This window comes from Microplitis demolitor, chromosome 5, assembly GCF_026212275.2.
Source record: "Microplitis demolitor isolate Queensland-Clemson2020A chromosome 5, iyMicDemo2.1a, whole genome shotgun sequence".
Classification (NCBI taxonomy): Eukaryota; Metazoa; Arthropoda; class Insecta; order Hymenoptera; family Braconidae; genus Microplitis; species Microplitis demolitor.
The window spans coordinates 3,475,514-3,499,181 of record NC_068549.1 but is presented as its reverse complement, the minus strand read 5'-3'; the positions used below and the strand labels follow the sequence as shown (position 1 = coordinate 3,499,181).

Here is a 23,668-nt window from a genome sequence, read left to right as displayed (position 1 = left end):
ACTAAATTTTATCAACTAATGTGGCAGTTTAGAAAGACTTCATTGTTAATGTATAAAGCGCAAAATATTTTTTGGTCTTTTTTTTTTTAATTCAATTATTTGTTTATTTTTTTTTTCATTATTAATAAAAATTTTAATTATTTATTTTTTTTTTAATTGCACAAATATTTTTTTTGTAATTTTTCATTATTAAATATATATAATTAAATAAATTCAGCGATTATATCACATATTCGAGCTTAATAATTACTTTTTTCTTTTTTCCATAAAATACAATAGTATTATTTAATAACTTTTTTTTTATAACGCAATCACTTTAGCCGAAAGCTTCACAATTGACAATACAAATAGATTTACTAATTAGTTTGTCATTTTTTACGAGCATATTATTTATATTTAAACAAATCAATATCTAATTAAATTTTTTCTACTGAATTTTCATAAATTTTTCTATCAATTAACTGGCAATGTAGTTTGAAAAAAAAAAAAACAAATAATGGAAAAATTATGAGATTGAATTATTTGAAATATTTTATAAAATTCATATTAATTTTGTCGCTAAAATTTAGTTTATAAATATAAATTATTCACTCACGAGAAAAAATAGTTAAAACAAATGTACACACGAGCATATTTTTTAATCAAATTATTACAACGTTATATATATTTTTTTCACGATTGTGCATTTTATTACGTCACAATAAATGACTAAACTTTCAAACTTTGTTTCTTATATTATTCTTTATCTATTATATTTTTACTAATATATATATTTTGTTAAATATATTGAGCTATATATAGAGTATCATATAAAATCAGCCATTTTGTTTTTCTTTTGGATTTTATGAGAGCTGTCCTGATTTTTTTTAAATGATTTCTTCAACTTTGACCTCAATAGTACATTGTGCAACATGTGAAACAATTGTGACATATTCACCGATCGTGACATTGCAATATGAGCTTAAGATTCATATTACAGTCACGTAAAGATAAGTTTTAAGTTACCGGAAGCCCAAAGCTTGTCGCGTATGTCAAAATTAATTTCTTTTAAAAATTTATTTTCTATCTAGTGATTTTTTACTTTCCGCCATCGTAAGCTTTCCTTCCTTTTAATTTTTAATTATATTTTACATAATTCGACAAACCAAAGATGTGCGGAAAAACGGACTGATTTTATATAAAATACTCAATAAATTAATGCGCAAAACGTAATTTTATTTTTTATTTTAAATTATATTGGATTGCATTTAGCTAATTTTTCAAAAATTTTATCGCTTATTATAAAGAAGTTTCTAAACTGAAATTAATCCGTTTGCTACCAAAATCGGTACGTTCATCGGTAAAACTTCTTCGTATAAATTTATCTCTAATGGAAGTTTTTGGCCGTCTTTCAGTTAAAGATCGGGTTAAACGAGTGCCATTATTAACAAAAATATTAGTATTATTGGTTGTCGTAAGACTAGTACTTTGTTGGAATGGAGAACTCGTGTCGTCGGAAGACGTAAAAAATTGTAAATATTCTGGCTCTATACTCAATGTTCTATGGTGCTTCGAACGTTGTTTATTTTTTCGTTTATTATTACTATTACTATTAATATTACTAGTATTATTAGTATTGTGAGGAGTTGTTGAAGGTAATTCAGATTCACTTAAAACTGTCAATGATCGTCCTAATCGTGTTAAAACTGGAAGATCTGAAATATTATTATCAGGTAATTCGTCTTGGCTTTTTCCATCATCATCAACAATAAATGGATCATTTGAACGGCATACTTCGTGTATTGGACTTGCAAAAATAAGTGTTCTATAAAATATAAATAAAAATGTATAAATATATATATATATATATATATATATATATATATATATATATATATATATATATATATATATATATATTAGATATAGGGAAGGGGCGAAAGGGGGTACTCCATACATTTTATAAAAAAGTATTTTTTTTTTAATGTTTTTGAAATATTCCAAAATCACTTTTGTAAACTTTTCAAAAATCAAAAGTGTCAGCCAAAAAATTGACTTTTATTCTATGGAAAAAACTATTAGAAAATTTTTTTTTTTACTTTTTTTAGGGGTTACCCCATTTTGCCCGCAAAAAATGGAATTTTTTTTTCTAACGGCAGCTAAAAGTTTTCTGTCACTGAATATAAAAAAAAAAAATTTAAGTATTTGAGTTTTCAAAAATCTAATATTTCCTTAAGTACCCACTTTGCCCCCCCCCCCCTCTTTCCCTACTAAAAATTGATAAACCATAAAATGGAGGAGAGCTAAAATAAAACAGTAAAAAAATTTATTAAATTTGCTACGGAGTTTAAATTAAAATTATCTTCGAAATTAAAAAAAAAATATATCTGAGCACATGGATACAAAATCACCTCGCATTATTTTTGAATGATAAATAATTGACTTGAATGACTCTTGTAACAATAAAAGTTTTATAAAAAGTTGGTAATTAATTAAATTATAAAATCGAACGGTTAAATAATTTTAAAGTGAAAAAGTTTTATTATTATAAAAGTATATTTTTCCAATAAACTTTGTTGAGTATTTGTTTGCAGGAAATTCTATCTCCGCTTTGTAAATGCAGAAGTAATGATTACAAAAGTTTCTATTATCGGTTGACTCAATGGACTAAGAAACATTGCAGTCTTCAAGTTTGCTCCAGTACTACGAAGAATTATCGTAAATTTTATTATAGTGCAAACCCGATACTCTGAAGAAACAAAAATCGTAACCAACAAAAATATATTTTTCTCTAAAAATAATAATCAATTAATAAATTAAAATACCCTGAGATTAAATAAATTAATTATAAAGAAATTATACTCTATCGCAATCAAAAATACTTCCAATTATTAATTATTAATTATAATTCTTACCTATACGGATTATCGCGTTTACCCTCGCTCATTTCAACCCACCTCCTTTTCTCTGGAGATTCTTGCAAAAAAATAACAGTTTCACTATCATCGACTCTCGAATCCTCATGACTATCATTCAAATATTTCAATTCTTCAGTAGTAACTAGTGTGTATCGTCTCTTATTCTGCTTCTTCTTTTTTAAAATAGACTTGAGACAAAAATAAGTTTTGGATGCAGGAATCTTATCATTAATTCTCCCCTCCTCCATTCTACTATCATTAATATCGAGTTTACTATTTCTCAACACACTCGATCTTCTACAGTTTTTCGGAATAGCTCCACGCATCGTATTAATTCTTACTCTTTCATCAATATCTCTTAAGCTAATAGTCTCTTCGCTCTCGAGTATACTCTCTAAACTATGTCCATTAGCTCTAAGCACTTGTAAACTATTATTTTTCATAAAATCACTCGAATAACTATTCAAATTTGGCGCGGAAACATCACGTGGTATTTTATTTATATTACTTTTTATCCCTGAATTATTTATAATTAAGTGATTGTTCGAAGCACTGCAATTATTACAGGCACGTATGTCAGGACTTGACTGTCCCCTTAGACTACTATTAACATTATTATTATTGTTATTATTATTATTACTGTTGCTAGTATTGTAATAAATATTACTATCATTATTATCATATATTTGTAATTGATGACAATGACAATTGCATTCAAAGCTTGATGGATTTTCAACGATAGCATATAAACTTGAATTTGTTGTACTTCTACCGACAGTACAGGCTACTTTATTAACATCTGATTGGGTTATTGCGTTGGATGTTGATGGACATGAAGAAGCTACAGCAGCGCGTTCATATAAAAGTGCCTCCGAGTAACTTGGTACCAACATTTCATTGTCTGAATCACTGGTAACTCCGTTTTCGGTGAATGTTGATGATGATGAAGCTGCTGGCTCCATTAATAATGCTTCGGAATAACTTGGTGCCAGCATATAAGAACCAGGTGCACTTAATTGACTTGGGGATGCGTGAATTTGTGTACTGGATGGTGTATCATAATTAACGCCGAATAATTTAGTCACTTGGTAATTTGCGTACTGCGTTTTACATTCGATTATTATTCTCAGCGGCCAGCTGAGTAAAAGAGCACTTAGACACCAATATACGTAGGTGTTTGTAAACCATGGTCTGCCTAATACTGCGACCAGAGTCGTTGATGTATTGAAATTGTAACCGAGATCTAATCCTTCACGCATTTCCATGTAATCATCACGTAATTCCTTGAATAAATATATATTTACTTTTAATTAGCAAGTAATTAAGGATTATCATGAATTTTTGTAATTAATTTAATTAAAATGTTAGGGGAAAAATTATGTATTGAAATTTATTTACCATTTTGGGGAGAGCGTTGAGTAAAAGGGAAATTTATGATCTTATGGGAAGAAAATTAATTGATTGGAATGATTATAAAAATTTATTTGTGGGAATATAATTTAGGTGAATTAAAATTGAATGTAAATTACTCGTGGCAAATAAATATTAATTGACTAAAGAAATTTTTCATGTACCTGAAGATCGGAACGTTTTTCGCGCAACGGAAATGGAAAAAATTTATGTAAACTGATTTAAAGGGTAAGTGGGGGTGGCCTGCAATTTTCAACTGACGTGCAAAAAATTCCAAAAATCTCGATTTTTAAAAAAATTATTCGGCATAAAAAAAAAAAAATTTTCTATAAAATCAAAAATCTTGGAAAAAAGGAAAAATTGTCTATTTTTAATTTTCAAAAAAATTAAAAAAATAATAAATTATAATTTCAAATTAAAAAAAAAAATTTATACTCCATTTTACCCAATTCCCTGACGTTAATAATAAAAATTCACAATAATTATCAAAAAAATATATAAATATATATATAAAATAGTTACTTGTTCAGCAAAAAATCTTGATCTCGCTTCTTCAAATTCAGTAGCAGATCTCATGTTTGAAAATGCAAACCCTTTACTTAAATTAATTTTAGTTATTGGAATTTTCGGATCCATCACAAGATCCTTGCTTATGTCCTTAACACCACAATAGTCATAAAAATAAAAGGAAGTCGCTGCATGTGTGTTTACTCGTTCATAATACACCTTTAATTCAAATTTTATAAATTTTAAAAATACAAAAATAAAAATTTACAAAATTAAAATTAAAAAAAAAATTACTTGTGTAGTCGTATAGTTATCACCATTTCGATAACGTACAATTTGTCGTTTTCTTCTGACATAATGATAGGAAACAGCTTTCCACCAAATAGTCGGTTGAGCAAGACGTAATTGAGACAGTTTTGATAAAACGCTATCCTGACTTTCGCCATGTAATAAATCAATTCGTATTGGCGAATGATAACATTCCACTAAATAAACTAAATAAAGCATTCCCATGAATGCAACCTAAACAATAATTATTTTAATCAATAAATAAAAATATTCAAACTAGTAATTTGATATTAAAAGTAACAGCAGCCAAAAATAATTTATCATATTAATCAAAAATATTTTAATTACTTACACCATAAATTATTTAGTATCTGATTCTATTTCTAAACACCGCTTACTTTTGAGTTTGCTAACTAATATTAATTACCTTTTACTCAGTTACTACATTAATTAGCTTCTAAAATTAATTACCTAATTACTTATCTTGTAATTGCACTGTCTTTGTATCGATATCACAACATACTGAGATAATTGTGGCCAATTAATATAATAATTCAATTTTAAAGGCCAACAAAATTTCTCTACAACTTTATATAATTATTAGATAATCAGATAATTAATTTTAGTAAGTAACTAGTATGTAATTAAAATTAGTAATGAAATCAGCAAGTATGCAGACGAGGCTTTATCAAATTTTACTTTAAAAAAACTTAATTATTTTTCAAAAATTTACTTTTCTCCAGAGTTTAAGTTTAAAATTTTAATTTTTTTGCATCTTGACTCCAAATGAGTAAAAAAAAAAATCTCACAAAAATTTATTTTCACAGGCTTCAAAAAATAAATTCAACTGCATTATAAATTTTTTTTTCCAATAACTAAAAATATTTTTTTTTTTATAAAAGTTTTAATCACTAGTAATTAATATTTTTTGTTTAATTTTAAGTACTTCAATATCTAAAAAATTAATTTATAAATTTATTTTTGAACTTACAGGAATGTAAATATAACCATCATCACAAGGTGACACGTGCCTTGTACTTTTGAGCGGGTATTTTGAAAAATTAATTACAATCTAAAAGTAATTATGAATATTACAAAAAAAATAAGTGTATTAATTTTTATTTAATTGCTCAATAAATTAATCAGCTAAATATATATATGTATATATATATATATATATATAATTAAACAATATATTTTAATCAGACACACCTTTGTAATATTAGCGCATCTACACCACGTGACAGCAGCAAGGCAACCATAAATTAATACTGACAATACTAAGCACTTGCAATTAGCTTCTTTTTGCAATGCACCGCACAAAGTTTGTGATGTTGGTCGTTGCTGGAATACCCAATTTTAAATAAATTTTTTAAAAAAATAAAAAAAAAGTACCTCTATTAATAATCTAACAGAAGTTTTAATAAAAAAAATAAAAATAATACCACTTACTTCTTCATTATCTCGATTCATTTTTTAAAATTTTTTCAACCATATAAAAATTTATTAAAACTTTTTTAATTATTTATATTACGTAATTATTAATAATTACACTAAATCACAATGCGCATCACTATTCACTTATAAATAATTAAAAATTTCAAAAATAAAATTTTTTTTCGTTACCGTTAATTAATTTTGAATATTAAATTTTTCAAAATAAAAAATCGACAATTACTTAATTGCTGGTTAATTAAATTTGTAGCAATAAAATGAATAACTTTAAGCGGGAATTATTTAAAAAAATAGTTTAAGAATAAATTTAAATTTGAAAAGTAAGGAATATATTTGCGCGATTTAATTGGAGACTAGAGACGAGTGTATACAATAGTAAAAATAACGTACTAACTCGAGGGTGGATCCGTCATCCACCCCGAGACGTTTAGAGGAAACTGCCAACTGGTGTCGCCTATACGGCGCCCCTGAAGCTACGAACCATTTCAAATAATTTCACTCTGTATACTTTATACGCTATAATATAAGGGTGTAAGGGTATAGAGTCTACATGTAGATGAGATTTTGCACCCTTACACATCTTGATCCTTCGTCCACACTCTACACTTTGCACCCTACTACTTCCTACTCTACACAAACATCTAACTACTCATGAGTCTTCTGCCCTGTTGTATAATATACGCTTGCATCCCTTATTATTATTATTATTATTATTATTATTATTATTATTATTATTATTATTTTATCTCTCTTTCTCTCGGTATTTCTACAGAAAATAGACGCAAACTTTTGTGTATACTAGTCAATCGAATAACATCGACAGGGGTTGATTGTTGTTGTTGAGAGAAAGAGATGAAAGGATTAGAAAAGAGAGAGAGGGGATGGAAAAGTGTATTCAAGTGAATTGTGAGTACAAACTTTAGAGAAGGGTGTCAAAGGATGAGTTTGTTTGTTGACACGCCGGTATGGCTTGTCAAAGAACACAAGAATATGGATGTCTAGACTCTAGACATAATCAATCGATATTAAACAATAAACTATCACCATATATATTTGTTTTACTTTTTTGAGGTTTATGAGATAAACAACATTTATTTGTTTATTTATTTTATTATTCTACATGGTCATTTTTTATTTGAATTTTTTTGTTCTATGGATGTTTTACGTTTAATGTTTTATTGTTTGCAGGAGATAAGGATTTATTATCTTATTGGGAATAAATAATGCTATTTTTTATAAGATTAATTTGAGGGTTCATATTTTTAGACTTGTTAGAAACTTTTTGATAGAATTAATTAATTTTAATAAGATGTAAATTTAAGATAAAATTATCATTTTATGTGATCGATTGATTTAAAAATAGTTTTTTTTAATATTTAATTGTGTACTTTAAATATTATTTTTAGTTATATTCAAGATGAAAAATTTTTTGAATTTAATTAAAAAAAAAAATATATATATATATATATATATATATATATATATATATATAAATGCGAAATAGGGGTACTTAAGAATTTTTATTTTCAAAATAATTTAAAATTGAAATTTGTCGATTTTACCTGAAACTTATTTTCAAAAAAGTCTTTTTCTAAGAATTTTAAAAAAAATTTTCAAAATAATCTTTGACTCAAATTTTACAATAAATAAAATTTATAAAATTCGATTAAAAATATAAAAAACCCAATATTTCTAATATCCCCCCATTTTATCAAAGAATAAGAAAAAAGCGTCCCCATTTTACCCCATTACGTCGCTTATTTATGTTCACTTTAAATTTGATAAAAATAATAAATCCTTCTATAAATAAAATTTAATGAAATCAAAGTATAAAAAGACATTAAAGATCAAACGTCTTCATACAAAATTTATAAATCTTAGGATAAATATATTTGTCCATATATTTATATTTTATTTGAGACATAAATATTTATGGGATCAGAATAAAAAAATCTATTTAGTAAATAGAGTATTCAAGATGATAAATTATTAAGCATTATAAAAAATGTGTGTAAATAATAGTATAGAAGAAAGACGTCCTTCGGCGCCGTCATGACGCTCTCTATCGATTGCAATCCGAGAAGGAAAGATGTGACGCTCGTGTGCTCTGACGTTTATATTTTTCAATATCCTATGAACTGGACGCAATTATGTTAACAATATTTAATAATAATAATAATATTATTGAAAAATAAATTATCTAACACGAGCTATTCCAATATCTATCGACTAATCGAGCAGATTTTTTTCTTGTGTAATAACTAGGTAAATTTAAAACAAAGATTGTTTTAGAAAGCTTGGTTTATTTTTTTGGCAAGTACTTCTTCGTCTGATTATTGGTGTACTACTACTACTACTCCTACAACGACTATGCTATTACTTAATATGTATACTCGTATTTTTACTTTTACTACTTGAATTGTTGTTCTATGTATTATAATATCGAATAGTATACAGAGAAACTAAAACTATGCGACAGAGACATTGAGATTCATGTTTCATGTGTGTTAGAAAATTGGACAGAAGCCAAAGCCGCATACAAATCTATAACTAAGTATCGTTTTCATTTCAAAATCAATTTTTATTTTTTTATCTTTGATGTGACTTGATAAGCAACTAATTATTTAGTGATGACGTATGCTCTAATTATTCTATAAAGAAATAAATAATAAAAGAAAAAAATAATTGCGGATAAAATGGTCAGGTGTAATTGACCTATTTCTTATTTAAAATTATTGAGCGAAAAAAATTTCTTAAGTAAATGTCAAAAGGGATAAGAGGGTTATAAGTAATTGAATGGTGTGATGAAGGTATTTAATAATAAACAATTGACTATTGAATTTTTTATGTGATTTGTATGGCTTAAGACTGAGAACACATAATTTACTGAGATTTTTTTAAATTAATTATAAGAGGAGTGAATACTTAGCATTGGCTTGAATACTTCTATATCGATATATCGATGATTAACTTTAGACAAGGTCGTTTTTTAAGTGCGTAATTATAAGGCTAATTAAGCTACTGCATAAAAATCCCTTTTTTTATTTATAAAATTTGCAAGCTGAATAAACAATTTATTTTATTTTATAAATTTATTTAAGTATAATAGAGTGTTTATTTACTGGGATTGATAATTTCCTGGTTGCCATCGGTTATTGAACACTAATTTACCCGAAATTCCCGCTATTGTTTCAACGTAATTGCAATAGATTGTTCAGGCAATTCCTCGACCTCTGACTCTCAGTGGTTGGTAATTACATAAAATAATGATTCAGGGGAGAGTGGGGTAAAATGCCCCTTAAGAAAAAAAGGCATATGTAATATGAATGTAAGCCCATTTTGCCCCTCCTCCCCAATTTCGATTTATACAATAAATAAACAACATTTAACATCTAACTGAAATATTTATACTAAAATTTAATTTCAAAAATTACAAAATTTTATTGCTATGTACAGAAATATAGTCTGTTTAACTACTGGGACAGTATCCTTCAATTATAGGGCAAGTGTTTTTATCGCTTCATCACTGGGATGTTATTATAGGTAGGAATTTAATTAAATTTTGAATAATAAAATTTATAAAAGCATTTGTGCTTCTTTAAAAAATAAATTACTAAATTTGAACATAAAAAAATTTTTTTTCTTAAATATTTCGTTTTTATGTTTGAAAAAAATCATTAAATAAATTTTTAATCTCCATCAAATGAACTTAAAAATTCTAATTCGATGAAAACTGAAATTATTAATTATAATTATCCGTAATTGCAATTTAATTGCAAAATATCTTTACAAAATATGCTCGCCAAAAAATTGTGTACGTATACTTTTTTTCATATTTTTATCACGAGACTGTTCCTTTATTTAGTTGTCAATTTAATATATTTTAAATAATAAAATACTAACTTTATAAAATTATTTAATAAAAAAAGTTACTAAATAACTTATCTAGTAATTAATCATCTCCAATACATCAAATAAATTTAAATAGAAATACTTATACTGCCGATCATTTACTAGGGAAAATGATTTTCTGATTAAATCAAGAATACCATTATCAATAAATTCCTTGAATTTATTTAAATCATATAAATAATTCGTTAATAACCGCGGGATATTTAAGTAAACAATTTTTTTCGGATTGAGACTTATCCAGTCATCCGTAGAATATAACTCATTGTTAAACACGTCAGTCAATTTATTAATCACTTCGTGACAAATCAACTTATTGTCCATAAAACTATCGTCTGCTAAAAATTCATAACTTGATAACAAACGCGTCAGAGAAATTGCAAAATTAAAATAGTGACTCTGATATTTAGCTCTATTGTCATTGAAATGTATCAAAATTTTGTCATCAATATGATAAATGATGTCAGTGGCAATATCTAAATCAGCTTTATGTTTATTAATCCTGTAAATTTGTAATTTTTTTACCCCACAGTCGCAATAATAGCGAAAATGTTCATCGTCATTTTTATTCCAGTTCTCAAAATGTTTATACAAAAAACTTTCAATGTCATTTGAAAATTCATCAATTTCTTTATTGTCACAGTCAGGAAATATTCGACTATTATCTTTTAATATTTTTTCAATTCTGTCAATAATAACAATTCTAGGTATTTTTTTCTTATTATGATTATTATCATCATTATTATTTTTGTAACTCAAATTTTTGATCGGCATTGAAACTTCATTCAAATTTATTTCATCATCATTTATCATATTTATATCACCAAATGAATATGTAAATACATGATTGATTGTCAATGCAACAACAATAATTATAATAATAATCATCAATAATGGAAATAATATAATCATATTTTTTTTCTAATTATTATCTACAACTAAATTATTAAATTCAAATAATTAATTAAATTTGTTTACTATAATAAGTATCAAAAAAAAATAAATCGTAAATTTTCGTATGAGAAATAAATTCTAGAAAATTCAGTACCAATTAGTGATGCGAATCCGACCGTTCAGGTCATTTTTGACCGTCACGTCATGGTCACAAGACCGTCAGTAATAAATTAAAATTTTCAAACCACCATTTTCTTAAAAAAAAAAAAAAAAAAAAAAAAACCGCAAGAATACGAAGGAGAAAAGAAATTTTTCAATCATTTAAAAAAAGTTTGCACCCAATCATTTAGCTGGTTGTAATTGACTAAATTCTTGACGAAATGACGGACTCTGACCGAAAAATTTGTGACAGTCATTTTGAATTCAAAAGGAGGCTTCAGAATCGTTGGTCACACGACCGTCAGCGGACTGTCTTGTGACCATAATTCAAAATGACGGTCATTTAGCATCACTAAAAATTATCATACAAATATTTGGATATATATAATCTATATTACCGATTAATGATAATTAAACATATGAAGATAGTCATTTGTAGTTATAATAATTAGTAATAGATAGGGACAATTGTTAATTTTGGCAAAACAATATAAAAAAAAAAAAATAAATAATAATAATAATAATGATATTGAGTAGTGATTCAATAGAAAGGTTAGTTTAACGTGAGGCGTTCAATTATTTTTATTGGCCAGTTAAAAAATTTATTTGATAATAATAAACAAAATGATAAAATATAATAATTAATAGCAATTTATATAAAAATTGCTGCGTATAAATAGTTGACTTTTAAAACAATGTCATTGAGAAATAATATATATATAAATGGATTTTAATTATTTTTAAATTTTTTATCAGTCTAAAAATCTATTCCACGTCTATTTTAACACGTCACAATAGTTGCAATTTTTTAAAAAATTAAATAGCAATGACAAGTTAATATTTGTGATAATGCTAATTGTTAATTAATGTTTTTTTTTATTGCATTTTATATACTCAAGTATGTAACAGATAAGTAAGTTATGTTTTATTATTTTATTACTATAATAACTAAATAATAAATATATGATAAAAAATTTATAGAGTGATAAGTTGCTATTGTTATTTTAATCAGTAGATAAATTTTTAATTAAAGTAATTAATTTTTTTTATTTATTACCATAATTGTAATTAATAATAAATAAAATAGAAAATTTATTCTTTTTTTATTTTGTTTATTGTTTTAAAAAAATGTTAGCGGCTTATTAAATATAATTTTTAATTATTAATAAAATTATCAAAAGTTGTGAATTAATTTTTTTAAATTTAATTGCTTTGGTATTTATGAGTTTTTTTTTTAAATGACGTAAGAAAGTTCATTGACTGAAGGCAATTATTTTTGTGAGGAATTTAAAAAAATAAAATTTTATTTTATGTAATAACCGGAAGTTAATTATAATGGTCGTTATGGGAATGTCTGAGGAAATACGTACAATTAATGAAGTCAACAAAAAAAATGACAGCTTTTATTTTGACAGCTAAAAATAATATTTCGAAATGCTAGTTTGCATTTTTAAATTATGATTAAATTTTTATTTTAAATTATTTAAATGAATTATTCAGTTGGGTAACTGGGCTATTAGAGTAACATCCGTTTTTTTAAGAAATGTTTTAAAATTCCGTAAGAATTTTATTTTTTGTATGAACATATTCAACAGATAGTACAAAATTATAATCTAAAGCCGCGTTATATTCAATTATAAAAAAAAAATCCTAAATATACTTTTGAGAGGCCGAACCTTGACCGCCAATAGTTTGAGTCATATATTTAATGTATGATTAAATTTTTATATAAATCAGTGAAGTTATTTATATATCAAAGAATTTGAAAAAATATTTAGCTGAAGATTGAAGTCTTAATTAAATATTAATTAAGTTGGCGGGGAATTTTTTAAAATAAACTCGTAATTTTTTTTTTTTAATTTTCCCGCTTTTTTTTTTAATTTTATTTAATTCAGAAATAATGGCAGACAAAAAAAATTAAGACCAACAAATTTAAAAAATAAGACAAATAATTTTCAGTCTATATATATATATGTATATATATATATATATATATATATATATAGACACGAAAAAAGAGCAGTGGAAATATTACAGTTTTCAGTGCAAAAATAAGGCCCGCGTATAAAAAAAAGTTTCGAATTATAATTTGCACTTTAATAATCGAGATTACTTTTTGTAATACAGTAATTACAATTATAGATACTAAATTTTATAGTTTGTTATGTATTTTTAGTTGAATGAAACCTGAAATTTGCTGTTTGCTATTAAAGACTGAGAAACGTCTTATAGGAAACTGTAATAATTACTACGTTTCAGAAAGAATGTAATTTTTCTACTATTACAGAAACTGTAATTTTTCTACTATTTTTTTCCGTGTATATATATATACGTATATATGTTTCTATTTATATATGGATTATAAATAAATAATTATTGATATTATTTTATTGAAATTTATTTTCAGGACACCCAGTGCCAAATATTAATAATGATTATTTGTCAATAATAAAATTGTTATGGCATTTTGGAACGGAAGACCTAATTGGTTAGGCAAATTAGGCCTTATATTATTAGCAATATGGCTAATAATATTAATAATATCTGTATCACATGTATTACGGAATAATTCATCACGAGAAAATGATGATATCGTTTCAAAGGATAAAGAAAATTTTGACAAATTATCCTCAATGGTTGAGGAATTTGAAATTTTAAAAAAACAAAATGAAGCATTTGCCAATATTATTATGAGTAATAATTTTAAAAGTGATAATATTAATGATAACTTAAAAAATATAAATAATGTAAATATAAATAGTGATAGTAGTCCTTTTTTGGAGTACGAAGAACTGAGACGTAGAATTAAAAATGATGTACAAGAAATGTGGTATTATGCTGATGCTGAGTTTAAAAAAGTTAAAAAATATACCCAAGATTTTCCGCTTGATAAACGCGAAAAAGATATTGATGACGCGATTAAAAATATATGGGAGCATAAAAAAGCTCTGATTAATGAACTGGAAAATTTAAAACAAGTTGACGGTCATCAACAGTGGAGAGAAAAAGAATCACGAGATTTGTCGAATTTAGTACAAAAACGTTTTTGGCATTTACAGAATCCGAGTGACTGTAATAGCGCTAAAAAATTAACATGTAATTTAAATAAAGGATGCGGATTTGGTTGTCAGGTAAATTATTATGGTTAATTTTATTTTTTAATCATTAAAAAACGATTTATAGAAATTGATAAATTCATATTTTCTTTCTTTAATATTCCTACTACAGTTTTGGAAATTTATAATGGGTATTGTCATAAACGTATCAAAATTTTATTAATTAATTAAAAAAAAGTTCAAAGTTCAAGTAATTTTGCCGAGATATAGAATTTAAAAATAAATACTTATAGCTATTATCAATTAGGAGTTAAAAAAAATTTGTTGAATAAATTTTAACGTGTAAAATTTGAAAATTCAAATTACAAAACTGACATCAAGATTTTACTGAAATTTATTTAACTCTCAATTGACATCAATTGTAAGTAATTTTTTTTTCAAATCTATACCTCAGCGAAATTCCTACAACATTGTCCTTATTTCAAAAAAAGTTTTATTTTTCTTTTAACCAATTGATAAAATTTTGATACGTTTATGACATTTGAAAATCATTGAAAATTTTTAAAAAGTGGAGGCAATGTCTGAGAATGACCTTAATTTTTTTCTTTTTGGAAAAAAAAGTATAATAAATAGTAATAATTTTTCTCGATAAAATTAATTTTCAATCAAAAACAAATCTTTTACAGATTCATCACTTGACCTACTGTTTCCTGGTAGCCTACGGTACGGAACGAACATTAATCCTAAAATCAAAAGGCTGGCGTTATCAAAAAGACGGTTGGGAATCAGTATTCAAACCCTTGAGCGAAACATGTCTATCACCAAGCGGATTGTCGCACGCGAACTGGCCCGGCGATCCTTCAAAGCAAGTGGTATCTCTACCGATCGTCGACAATGTCTATCCCAAGCCAAACTACCAGCCTCCGAGTGTGCCCATGGATCTAGCCCCGCGGATCCAGCGTCTCCACGGCCACCCTTTGGTCTGGTGGGTCGGACAAGTATTAAAATTCCTAATGCGTCCTAAAGACAGTATGCAGAAAATAATCGACAACACGAAAGAAAAAATTGGATTTGCGAAACCAATCGTCGGAGTTCACGTCCGCCGTACCGATAAAGTCGGTACTGAAGCAGCCTATCACGACATAGATGAATATATGGTTAAAGTTGATCAGTATTACGATCAATTGGAAGTTGAACCTGCAGTGAGACGAGTATTTATTGCGAGCGATGATCCAAAAGTGATAACAACAGCACGTAAACGTTACACCCGTTATGAAGTTATCGGAGATCCAGCAATTGCTGAAACAGCGTCCGTATCAAAACGTTATTCCGACACTTCACTTCATGGTATTATCGTCGATATTTATTTATTGTCCCTATCGGATCATTTGGTGTGTACATTCAGCTCACAAGTTTGCCGTGTTGCTTATGAAATAATGCAAACATATCACGTTGACGCCCATGATAAATTTACGTCCCTGGATGACGTTTATTACTACGGTGGGCAAAATCCAAATCCGCATGTTGTTATTCTTGAACATATACCCCGTCGTTCCGAGGAAATTGAATTAAAAGTTGGTGATAAAGTTGAAGTACATGGTAACCACTGGGACGGTTATTCTAAAGGTAGAAATATACGCACGGGTATCACAGGATTATTTCCGAGTTTTAAAGTTCAAAATCATGTTGCTACTGCTGAATTTCCCAAGTATTCTGATGTTTCTCTATAAAATGTTTTAGTTGCCCGTGTTAAAAAAAAAATTGTTCATATTGAATCTAGATCTGAATTTTATGACGAAACTCAGATCATGACAAAGATAGGACTTTCATAATGAATTTACACCAAATTTTCGTCTAGTAAATCCGTATCAATTCTAAAATTAATTTATTGTCTTTACTGAATTTTTACTGAATTAGACTTTTTGTCAAATTTATCAATTCAGAAATTACTAATAAATTTATTCTATCAAGTACTTGATTTACGTAAATCAGTTTCGATTTTAAAATTAATTTAGTTAAATAATTTCGGATTACTCGGATGAAAATTTGAATGTCATAATTTTGTCGTGATTAGTTATTGATACAAAATTCATGATGAAAGTCATATTTGTGTCGCAATCTGAGTTTCCTGATGAAATTAAGATCTAAATTCATTTCAATTTTTTTTACACCGGTGGATTTTTTTAATGATATAGAATTTTTTACGGATTTCATTTTGCAGTAGTATTTAGTTATCTATAATAATTTCTGCTTTTATATGAGTGTGTAGGTACTGCAAGAGTTTTTGAACAATTAATTTTATAATTTATAGACGTCAATTTTAGTTATTATGAATATTTATGTATATTTGTTATAATAATAATCACAAATTAAGTCTATGACTAAACGAGATTCTCTCTATTATCGCGGTTAAATTTTATTCATTTAAAATTAAGTCGCTATTAATTAATCAAAAATTCTTTAAATGAAATCGATTAATTCGCAGTTTATTAATTCTTTACCAAACCCGTAATTTTTTAAGTCGCAATCGTACGCCGGCTAATCAACAGAATTTTGAATTTTAGTATTTGTTTAAACTCATGACTAAGTTAATTTAGATAATTTTTCTCTTAATTATTAATTTATTTAATTAGGTAATTATGCTTTATATAAAATGCTTTAATTTTAAACTGCAATAATATTCTTTAAAAATATATAAATGCGATAAAAAATATTAAGTACAATTATTATTATTATATTTAGATACAATTTTTTTTTTTTTGTATATTTGAAATAGATTGAATTTTTTTTTTAACTTTAGTCTATTGAGATTGAAATGTCACAAAAACTAATGGATTTAAAGTGATTACATCGAAAGTGTTACAGCGACTATTAAAATAATTTATTTATTGTAAATTATTAAAAAAAAAAAAAAACAAATATATTGTTATTAAGATTTGATAATCATAATTAATAATATTAATTATTATGACCGAAGTTTAATTAAAAGTACGGAATAATCCCGGCCAAATAATTTGACTGAATATATAAATAAATTTCTTTTTTTTTAATCAAAATATAATTAAGACTTAGAAAAAATAGATTCCAATTTTGTTTAATTATTTCATGTCAACTTTTTTCTGAGTGATTTAATTGTAAAAAAGCACTGATTTGAAAAATAGAAGTGATTTTTTAATAAAATATAAATAAACAGACAAAGCCAATTCACGAAATAAAATTTAGTCTTGATATAAATTAGATGAAAAATAAAATTATATGACAAAAGTATTTTGATTGAAATAAATTTAAACAAAAAGGAGTGAAAAATAATAATAATAAAATATATTAGCTTGATGTAAATTCTATATAAATGTAAAAAAAAAATTTCGTAAATCTTTACTGATTAAATGTTAAGGAGGATATATTATTAATTAAAAATAAATATATTGTAATATATTTTATACTGTGAATTGAATACTTTATGAAAATAAATAAAATTTGCTGATGTTATTTAAAATAATTGTTTAGTTATTTTAAGAAATGAATTTTTAGTCATCCTAAATTTTTTATTAATAAAATTTTACTGTTATTTTAAATATTTAATTTTCATGTCAAATTAGAGGAGCTGGCTACGAGTATTTTACTATAACTTTGCTTATTTTCATTCTATTGTTTTTTAATGGGCTACTTTATTGACAATCATAAGTATGAAAATGAATTCTAATTATTATAGAATTAAATATGAGTGTGTGTAGCAGACAGACAAATTTAAAATTATTAATAAATAAAGTAAATAATTAATAAAATAAAATTTAAAAAAAAATGCGCATTAAAAAAATTTTGAATTTAACCAGTGCATTTTTTATAAATATTATTTTTTTAATTATTTACTGTATTTATTTATAATTTTAAATCTATCTGATGTCTACGTTCACACTCAAAATTAAGTAACAACTTCAATAAACGAAGTAGTTTAAGGGTACATCTATATGTCATGAAAATTTCCTACCTAATTAAGATTTGACAATTTTCTATGGTGCCGAAAATGTATGACTCTGATAGTGAGTATTAATTTTGAATTCATATTCTATGAATGATACTGAGTTACCCAGAGTCTAATAATTTTTGGTTTTTTTATAAAACGATAAAATATAAAAAAAAAAAAAATTATTTAAAAAAATTGCATCTACGGTTTTTTTAATTTTCTACATGTGCATTTTTTTAGTTTTTATTTTTCTGATATTGGTTTGTTAAAAAAAAATTCATAAATTGTTAATTGTCTATTAACTCCAGGATTTCTATGATACGTAAAATATCAATTTCATAAAAAGTATTAAGAACTTTCTTTTTAAACCGTGACAAGTAACAGATCTATGGATATGTACCCGTATAAAATTTCAAAATTTGGGGTGTTCAAGTCAATGTGACTGCTGATGCATGAAAAAAAGTAGGTCACTTAAAATGTTCAATAAGTGACATTGATTCAGTTTCAAAAAAATAATAAACTTATGATCAAATATTTAATTATTTAAATTATAAAATATGATACTGAAAGCATGCAATACAATAACTGACTCACCACGCTGAGAAATGTCCAGAGCTTGCACTAGCATTTGCTTGGTATTTTCTGAAACAATAAAAAATGATTTATTTATTCGACTGGCTGCATAAAAAAATTTATTTTCATCAGAATATTTATTATTGGGTGCAATGCATACCTCAGCGGACGATTTACTGAACAGATCTGGCTCCGGATCATCAGGAATCAGCTCTTGCACATCCAACTCTATCATCACTAAATTTACCACTCACTCCACTACACTTTACACTTAAACACAATGATCACTTATCAGTTATCACTAATTAATAACACAAGACTCTAATAAAAAAATTTAAAAATCACCAAAATACTTATAGCAGACTTTAGACAATTTATAAATTTTAAATAAAAAAATAAAATAATGAATTTAAAAAAGAACGCATACTAATTTTCCATTTATTTAAATACGGATTTTAAAATTTTTATTTTATTTCTTTATTAAAAAATTTAAAAAATTGCTAATTGTTGGCTACATTTACACTCAGTCACTTATCACTGATTATTAAAACAAAACTTTAATAAAAAAAATAAAAATCACCGAAATATTTGTCATTAAAACCAGTAAAAAAATTACTCGACATTTTATATTATTCAACTACAATCAAACTCGCACTTACACTTACACTAAACAATAAAAAAAAAAAAAAAAAAAATGGACTCACATAACCATCACTTCTCTGACTTATATTGACACGAAATATTCAAATAAATATTTAATTTACAAAAAAATAATTAATTTATTCATTAACTACTCAATTAAAATATTTAAATTAATTAATTTATAAAAAAAGAACCGAGAAGATTAGAGGAGAAGCTTTACCTGCGATGCAATGGCGCCAAGTTACGACAATGGCTTCTGTCTCTCTTGTTCTCGGTGAGTGGTAGATTTTCAACGCAGCGACTAAATTTGAATTTCGTCCACTCAGAGTGCGCGTCATAACTACCGTTTATTTTGATTAGTTGACTTGCGCGCAGACTCTGTAACGGAATTTTTGATTCCACGAATTCAAATAAAATCGTGCCGTGAGAATTGAAAATACATCAAGAGGAAAAGAGACAACGGATACTGTGTGTTAGCTCGCGCCGTGAAGCATTCTTGCTCTTTGTACTCAGTTATTTTTCAAGAATTAGTTTACAATTTTTATGTGAATTATTAATTCTTGTATTTATTAAAGAGTATATATTTATTTTAATAAATCGTGTCAATATAAGTCAGTGAAGTGCTGGATATGTAAATGTAATTTTTTTTTTTTTTTTTTATTATTTACTGTAAATACAAGTGCGAGTTTTAGTGTTGGCTGAGAAAAAAAAAATAAAATGTCGAGATGATTCTGAAGTCAGAAGACAATTAACAATTTTCGAATCTATTTTTCAACAAATAATTTACAAAAAAATAAAAAATAAAAATATGGACATGGAAAAAATTTTAGAAACTAGAAGTGCAATTTTTTTAAATATTTTTTTTTTTACAATTTATCACTTAAAAAAAATTCATAAATTATTAGACGTCAGCTAACTTCAGTATCATAATGTCGAGTTTTTTTTTTCCTGATTTTAATGATGAGTATTCTGGTGATTTTTTAATTTTTTATTAGAGTCTTGTGTCAATAATTAGTGATAAGTGATCAATGTGCTTAAGAGTAAAGTCTAAAGTGACGTGAAGTGAGTGGTAATTTTTATGGTGATGGAGTTGGATGTGCAAGAGCTAAATCCTGATATTCCGAAGCCAGATCTGTTCAGTAAATCGTCCGCTGAGGTATGGATAGCATCCAATAATAAACATTCTGATGAAAATAAATTTTTTTATGCAGCCAGTAAAATAAATAAATGATTTTTTATTTTGTTTCAGAAAATACAAAGCAAGGGCTGGAAATTTCTCAGCGTGGTGAGTCAACAAATGCATGCTTGTATTATTATACTTTACATTGCTATTTTTCGTTTCTTGGTTGTAAATTATGTGACACAAGTTCACGTTGACTTGAATAGGGTTTAGATAAGACATTAAATTTTTTTTTCCTGGAAAGTATGTTAGAAATTTGAAGTCGGTGACAGCCACGTTACGTTGATGCTGTGTAATTTGTCGTAAAACCGATTACTCAAAGCGCGAATTTTAAACATTTGTCGAATGACAGAATTTCGCGTCCACAATGAGCGTTAACTGTCAAACGTTAGCATAGAAAATCGCCTTGATATGTTTTTATTATCAAGTACTGTTTTGTAAATGACAATTTATAGCCTGTCTATTATGTCATATGGCATTTACGTTTTATTTTTATAATTAGAAATTCAAATAACGAAATAATGTGCAATTGTCACAAAAAATTTTTTACTGTCAAGTAAACAAAGCGAACTGTCAGATTATGTATCAATTTATCAATTACGTGAAAACAAAGACAAATTTTTCGGGACAAACTAAACGTTATTGTGGCAGTCAAAGGTAACTATTTATTATTTATAACCTTTATTGTTTATTTCTTTTTATACTTAAACTGCTTTTATTAAATTTTTTAGTTTACTTGAAAAAATTTTACTTCAATTGTCTAATATGTTTATTAAAATTTTTCTCAGATGTATTTTACTTTTTCTAGTTAAATTATCTATTAATATTTTTGAATTAAAGAAAGTCCACTCATTATGATACCCTGGGAATAACAAAAGATGCAACAAAAAAAGACATCCGCTCCGCATTTATTAAGTTATCAAAAAAAGTGAGTTCTCTCAATAAATAATCGGTGGATTTTATAAATGTTACATTGTTTAAATGTACTTGCGTTTTTATCAATAACAGACAATTTTCATATATTAATCTTTGGATCTTATGAACTGAATTAAGACTAGAAATCTCTGAAAAAATATTTAAATTAACCCTTAATGGTCACAGGATGTGCAAAAGTCCCTAGACAATTTTGAAATTTAAATAACTCAGTAATTATTCAGTTTTCGAAAAATTAATAGAATAGCATTTTTCAAGAGAATTTAAAGCCCTACAAAAAAGACCTCTTACAATTTTTCGAAAAACTCAATATTTACAGAGATATTTGCAAAAAACCAACTAGATCTTTCTTGATCATTTATGTACTTTAAGATCGGAACAGTTTTGCGCTACGAAAATATGAAAGATTTCTGAAATACTTAGCATATGATATTGGTAAGTCAGCCAAAAATCTCAGACCAACCCTAACGGACAGAACTACCTTTTAAGCAGTCAAATTACATTAAATTTTTCCATTTTCGTTGCGTGAAAAACGTTACGATTTTCAGGTAGAGGATAGTTTTTAAAATTCTTATGAAAAATTTGAATTCTCTTTATTACAATAAAAATGTTTATTGAAAAATTAAACTCTTTCATTGGTTCTATGTCAAAATATAGTTAGTTTCTGATAATTTTCTACAAAATTTAGTTAAAAATACTAAAAATTACATCTAGTTTTATGTAAAAAGTCACTTTTTACGTTTTCTTTATGGCAAAACTACTTTTTCACATTTCAAAATTAAAATTTATGATAAAAATCCAAATTAGCCTTCAAAAAAATATTTAGATATCTGAATAAAATTTATCGAAAAAATATTGATTAGTTAGATTTCTACTGCTGATCAAAGACGCTGTTGTCTTATCGATCTCTTGTGACCATTATGATTCGTCCCGAAAACCAGACCATTGAGGGTTAATAAATTTATTACTCCAATTAATAGATAAATTAATCAATAAATTATAATATTATTATTTCCAAAATTAAAGATCCATCCAGATAAAAGTAACGAAACATCAACAAAAAGTCACAACGATTTTATAAAAATAAGCGAAGCGTACAATGTGTTGATTAAAGATTATTCTCGTCAGCAATATGACTTACATTTGAAATATTATTCCCATGACTCATCACCAAACTCTTACAATTACTATTACAACCCAAATTCAAATTCACGAACTTATGACGGCTATAACACCTATCGCTCGTATGTATCTAATCGTAATAACAATAATAATAATAATAATAATGATGAAAAATTAGTAAAAAAGAATTATCAACTGATTTTTACTTTCAAAAAATAGAAATGCTTACTATCGCGATTTTTCATTTTACCAAGACATTAATAATATAAGATCAAGACGAAGAAATGCAACTTATGATGAAACCACAATTAAAAATAATAAATTTCAAGCTGTTATTTTTTGCATTTTATTGTCAATTATTGGTTCAATTTTACAATTCTTGGCATTAACAAGATCTCCAGTATTTAATCGTGAAAATCTGATTAAACAGTCGGAAAAGTATTATGAAGACTATTATAATGTTCGTCGACAAGCAATCTTGACGAAAGATGCTAAGCAGATGTTTGAAAAACTCCAAGAAGAAGATATCGATGAATTAAATGGCAATAAATATACAAATAATAGTTACTAATTATAATATTAATGCAGTATATAAATTAAAAAATGTGTAAATTGTATGTAAATAAATACAAATACTTTAATATTTATTATTGTATAATTTAAAATGATAAATATTTTA

General features: G+C 25.8%; 4 protein-coding genes across 6 annotated transcripts; 2 read left to right on the top strand and 2 right to left on the bottom strand.

Annotated features, from left to right (window-relative positions):
* Positions 1-804: 804 nt before the first annotated feature.
* Positions 805-6,630, bottom strand: LOC103579220 (probable serine/threonine-protein kinase ndrD). Its single transcript, XM_053739189.1, has 7 exons — positions 6,555-6,630; positions 6,315-6,446; positions 6,094-6,174; positions 5,109-5,336; positions 4,830-5,033; positions 2,895-4,180; positions 805-1,804 (listed from the first exon to the last, which is right to left on the bottom strand). The coding sequence occupies exons 1-7, from the start codon at positions 6,573-6,575 to the stop codon at positions 1,279-1,281; spliced, it is 2,478 nt and encodes an 825-aa protein (XP_053595164.1). The 5' UTR covers positions 6,576-6,630; the 3' UTR covers positions 805-1,278.
* A 3,742-nt stretch (positions 6,631-10,372) lies between these two features.
* Positions 10,373-11,422, bottom strand: LOC128667790 (uncharacterized). Its single transcript, XM_053739357.1, has one exon. The coding sequence runs from the start codon at positions 11,376-11,378 to the stop codon at positions 10,503-10,505; it is 876 nt and encodes a 291-aa protein (XP_053595332.1). The 5' UTR covers positions 11,379-11,422; the 3' UTR covers positions 10,373-10,502.
* Positions 11,423-12,075: 653 nt separating this feature from the next.
* LOC103579219 (alpha-(1,6)-fucosyltransferase) lies at positions 12,076-17,864 on the top strand. Of its 3 annotated transcripts, none has more exons than XM_008560552.2 (3): positions 12,076-12,432; positions 13,927-14,650; positions 15,262-17,864. In XM_008560552.2, the coding sequence occupies exons 2-3, from the start codon at positions 13,979-13,981 to the stop codon at positions 16,303-16,305; spliced, it is 1,716 nt and encodes a 571-aa protein (XP_008558774.1). In that variant the 5' UTR covers positions 12,076-12,432; positions 13,927-13,978; the 3' UTR covers positions 16,306-17,864. The 3 variants fall into 3 exon arrangements, with proteins under 3 accessions (XP_008558774.1, XP_008558775.1, XP_014294991.1); XM_008560553.3 differs by lacking the exon at positions 12,076-12,432 and adding an exon at positions 13,022-13,077; XM_014439505.2 differs by lacking the exon at positions 12,076-12,432 and adding an exon at positions 13,145-13,229.
* A 3,506-nt stretch (positions 17,865-21,370) lies between these two features.
* LOC103579218 (dnaJ-like protein 60) lies at positions 21,371-23,663 on the top strand. Its single transcript, XM_008560551.2, has 4 exons — positions 21,371-21,591; positions 21,775-21,862; positions 22,894-23,111; positions 23,209-23,663. Exons 1-4 carry the CDS (start codon positions 21,515-21,517, stop codon positions 23,558-23,560), a joined length of 735 nt encoding a protein of 244 aa, XP_008558773.1. The 5' UTR covers positions 21,371-21,514; the 3' UTR covers positions 23,561-23,663.
* The last annotated feature ends 5 nt before the right edge of the window (positions 23,664-23,668 follow it).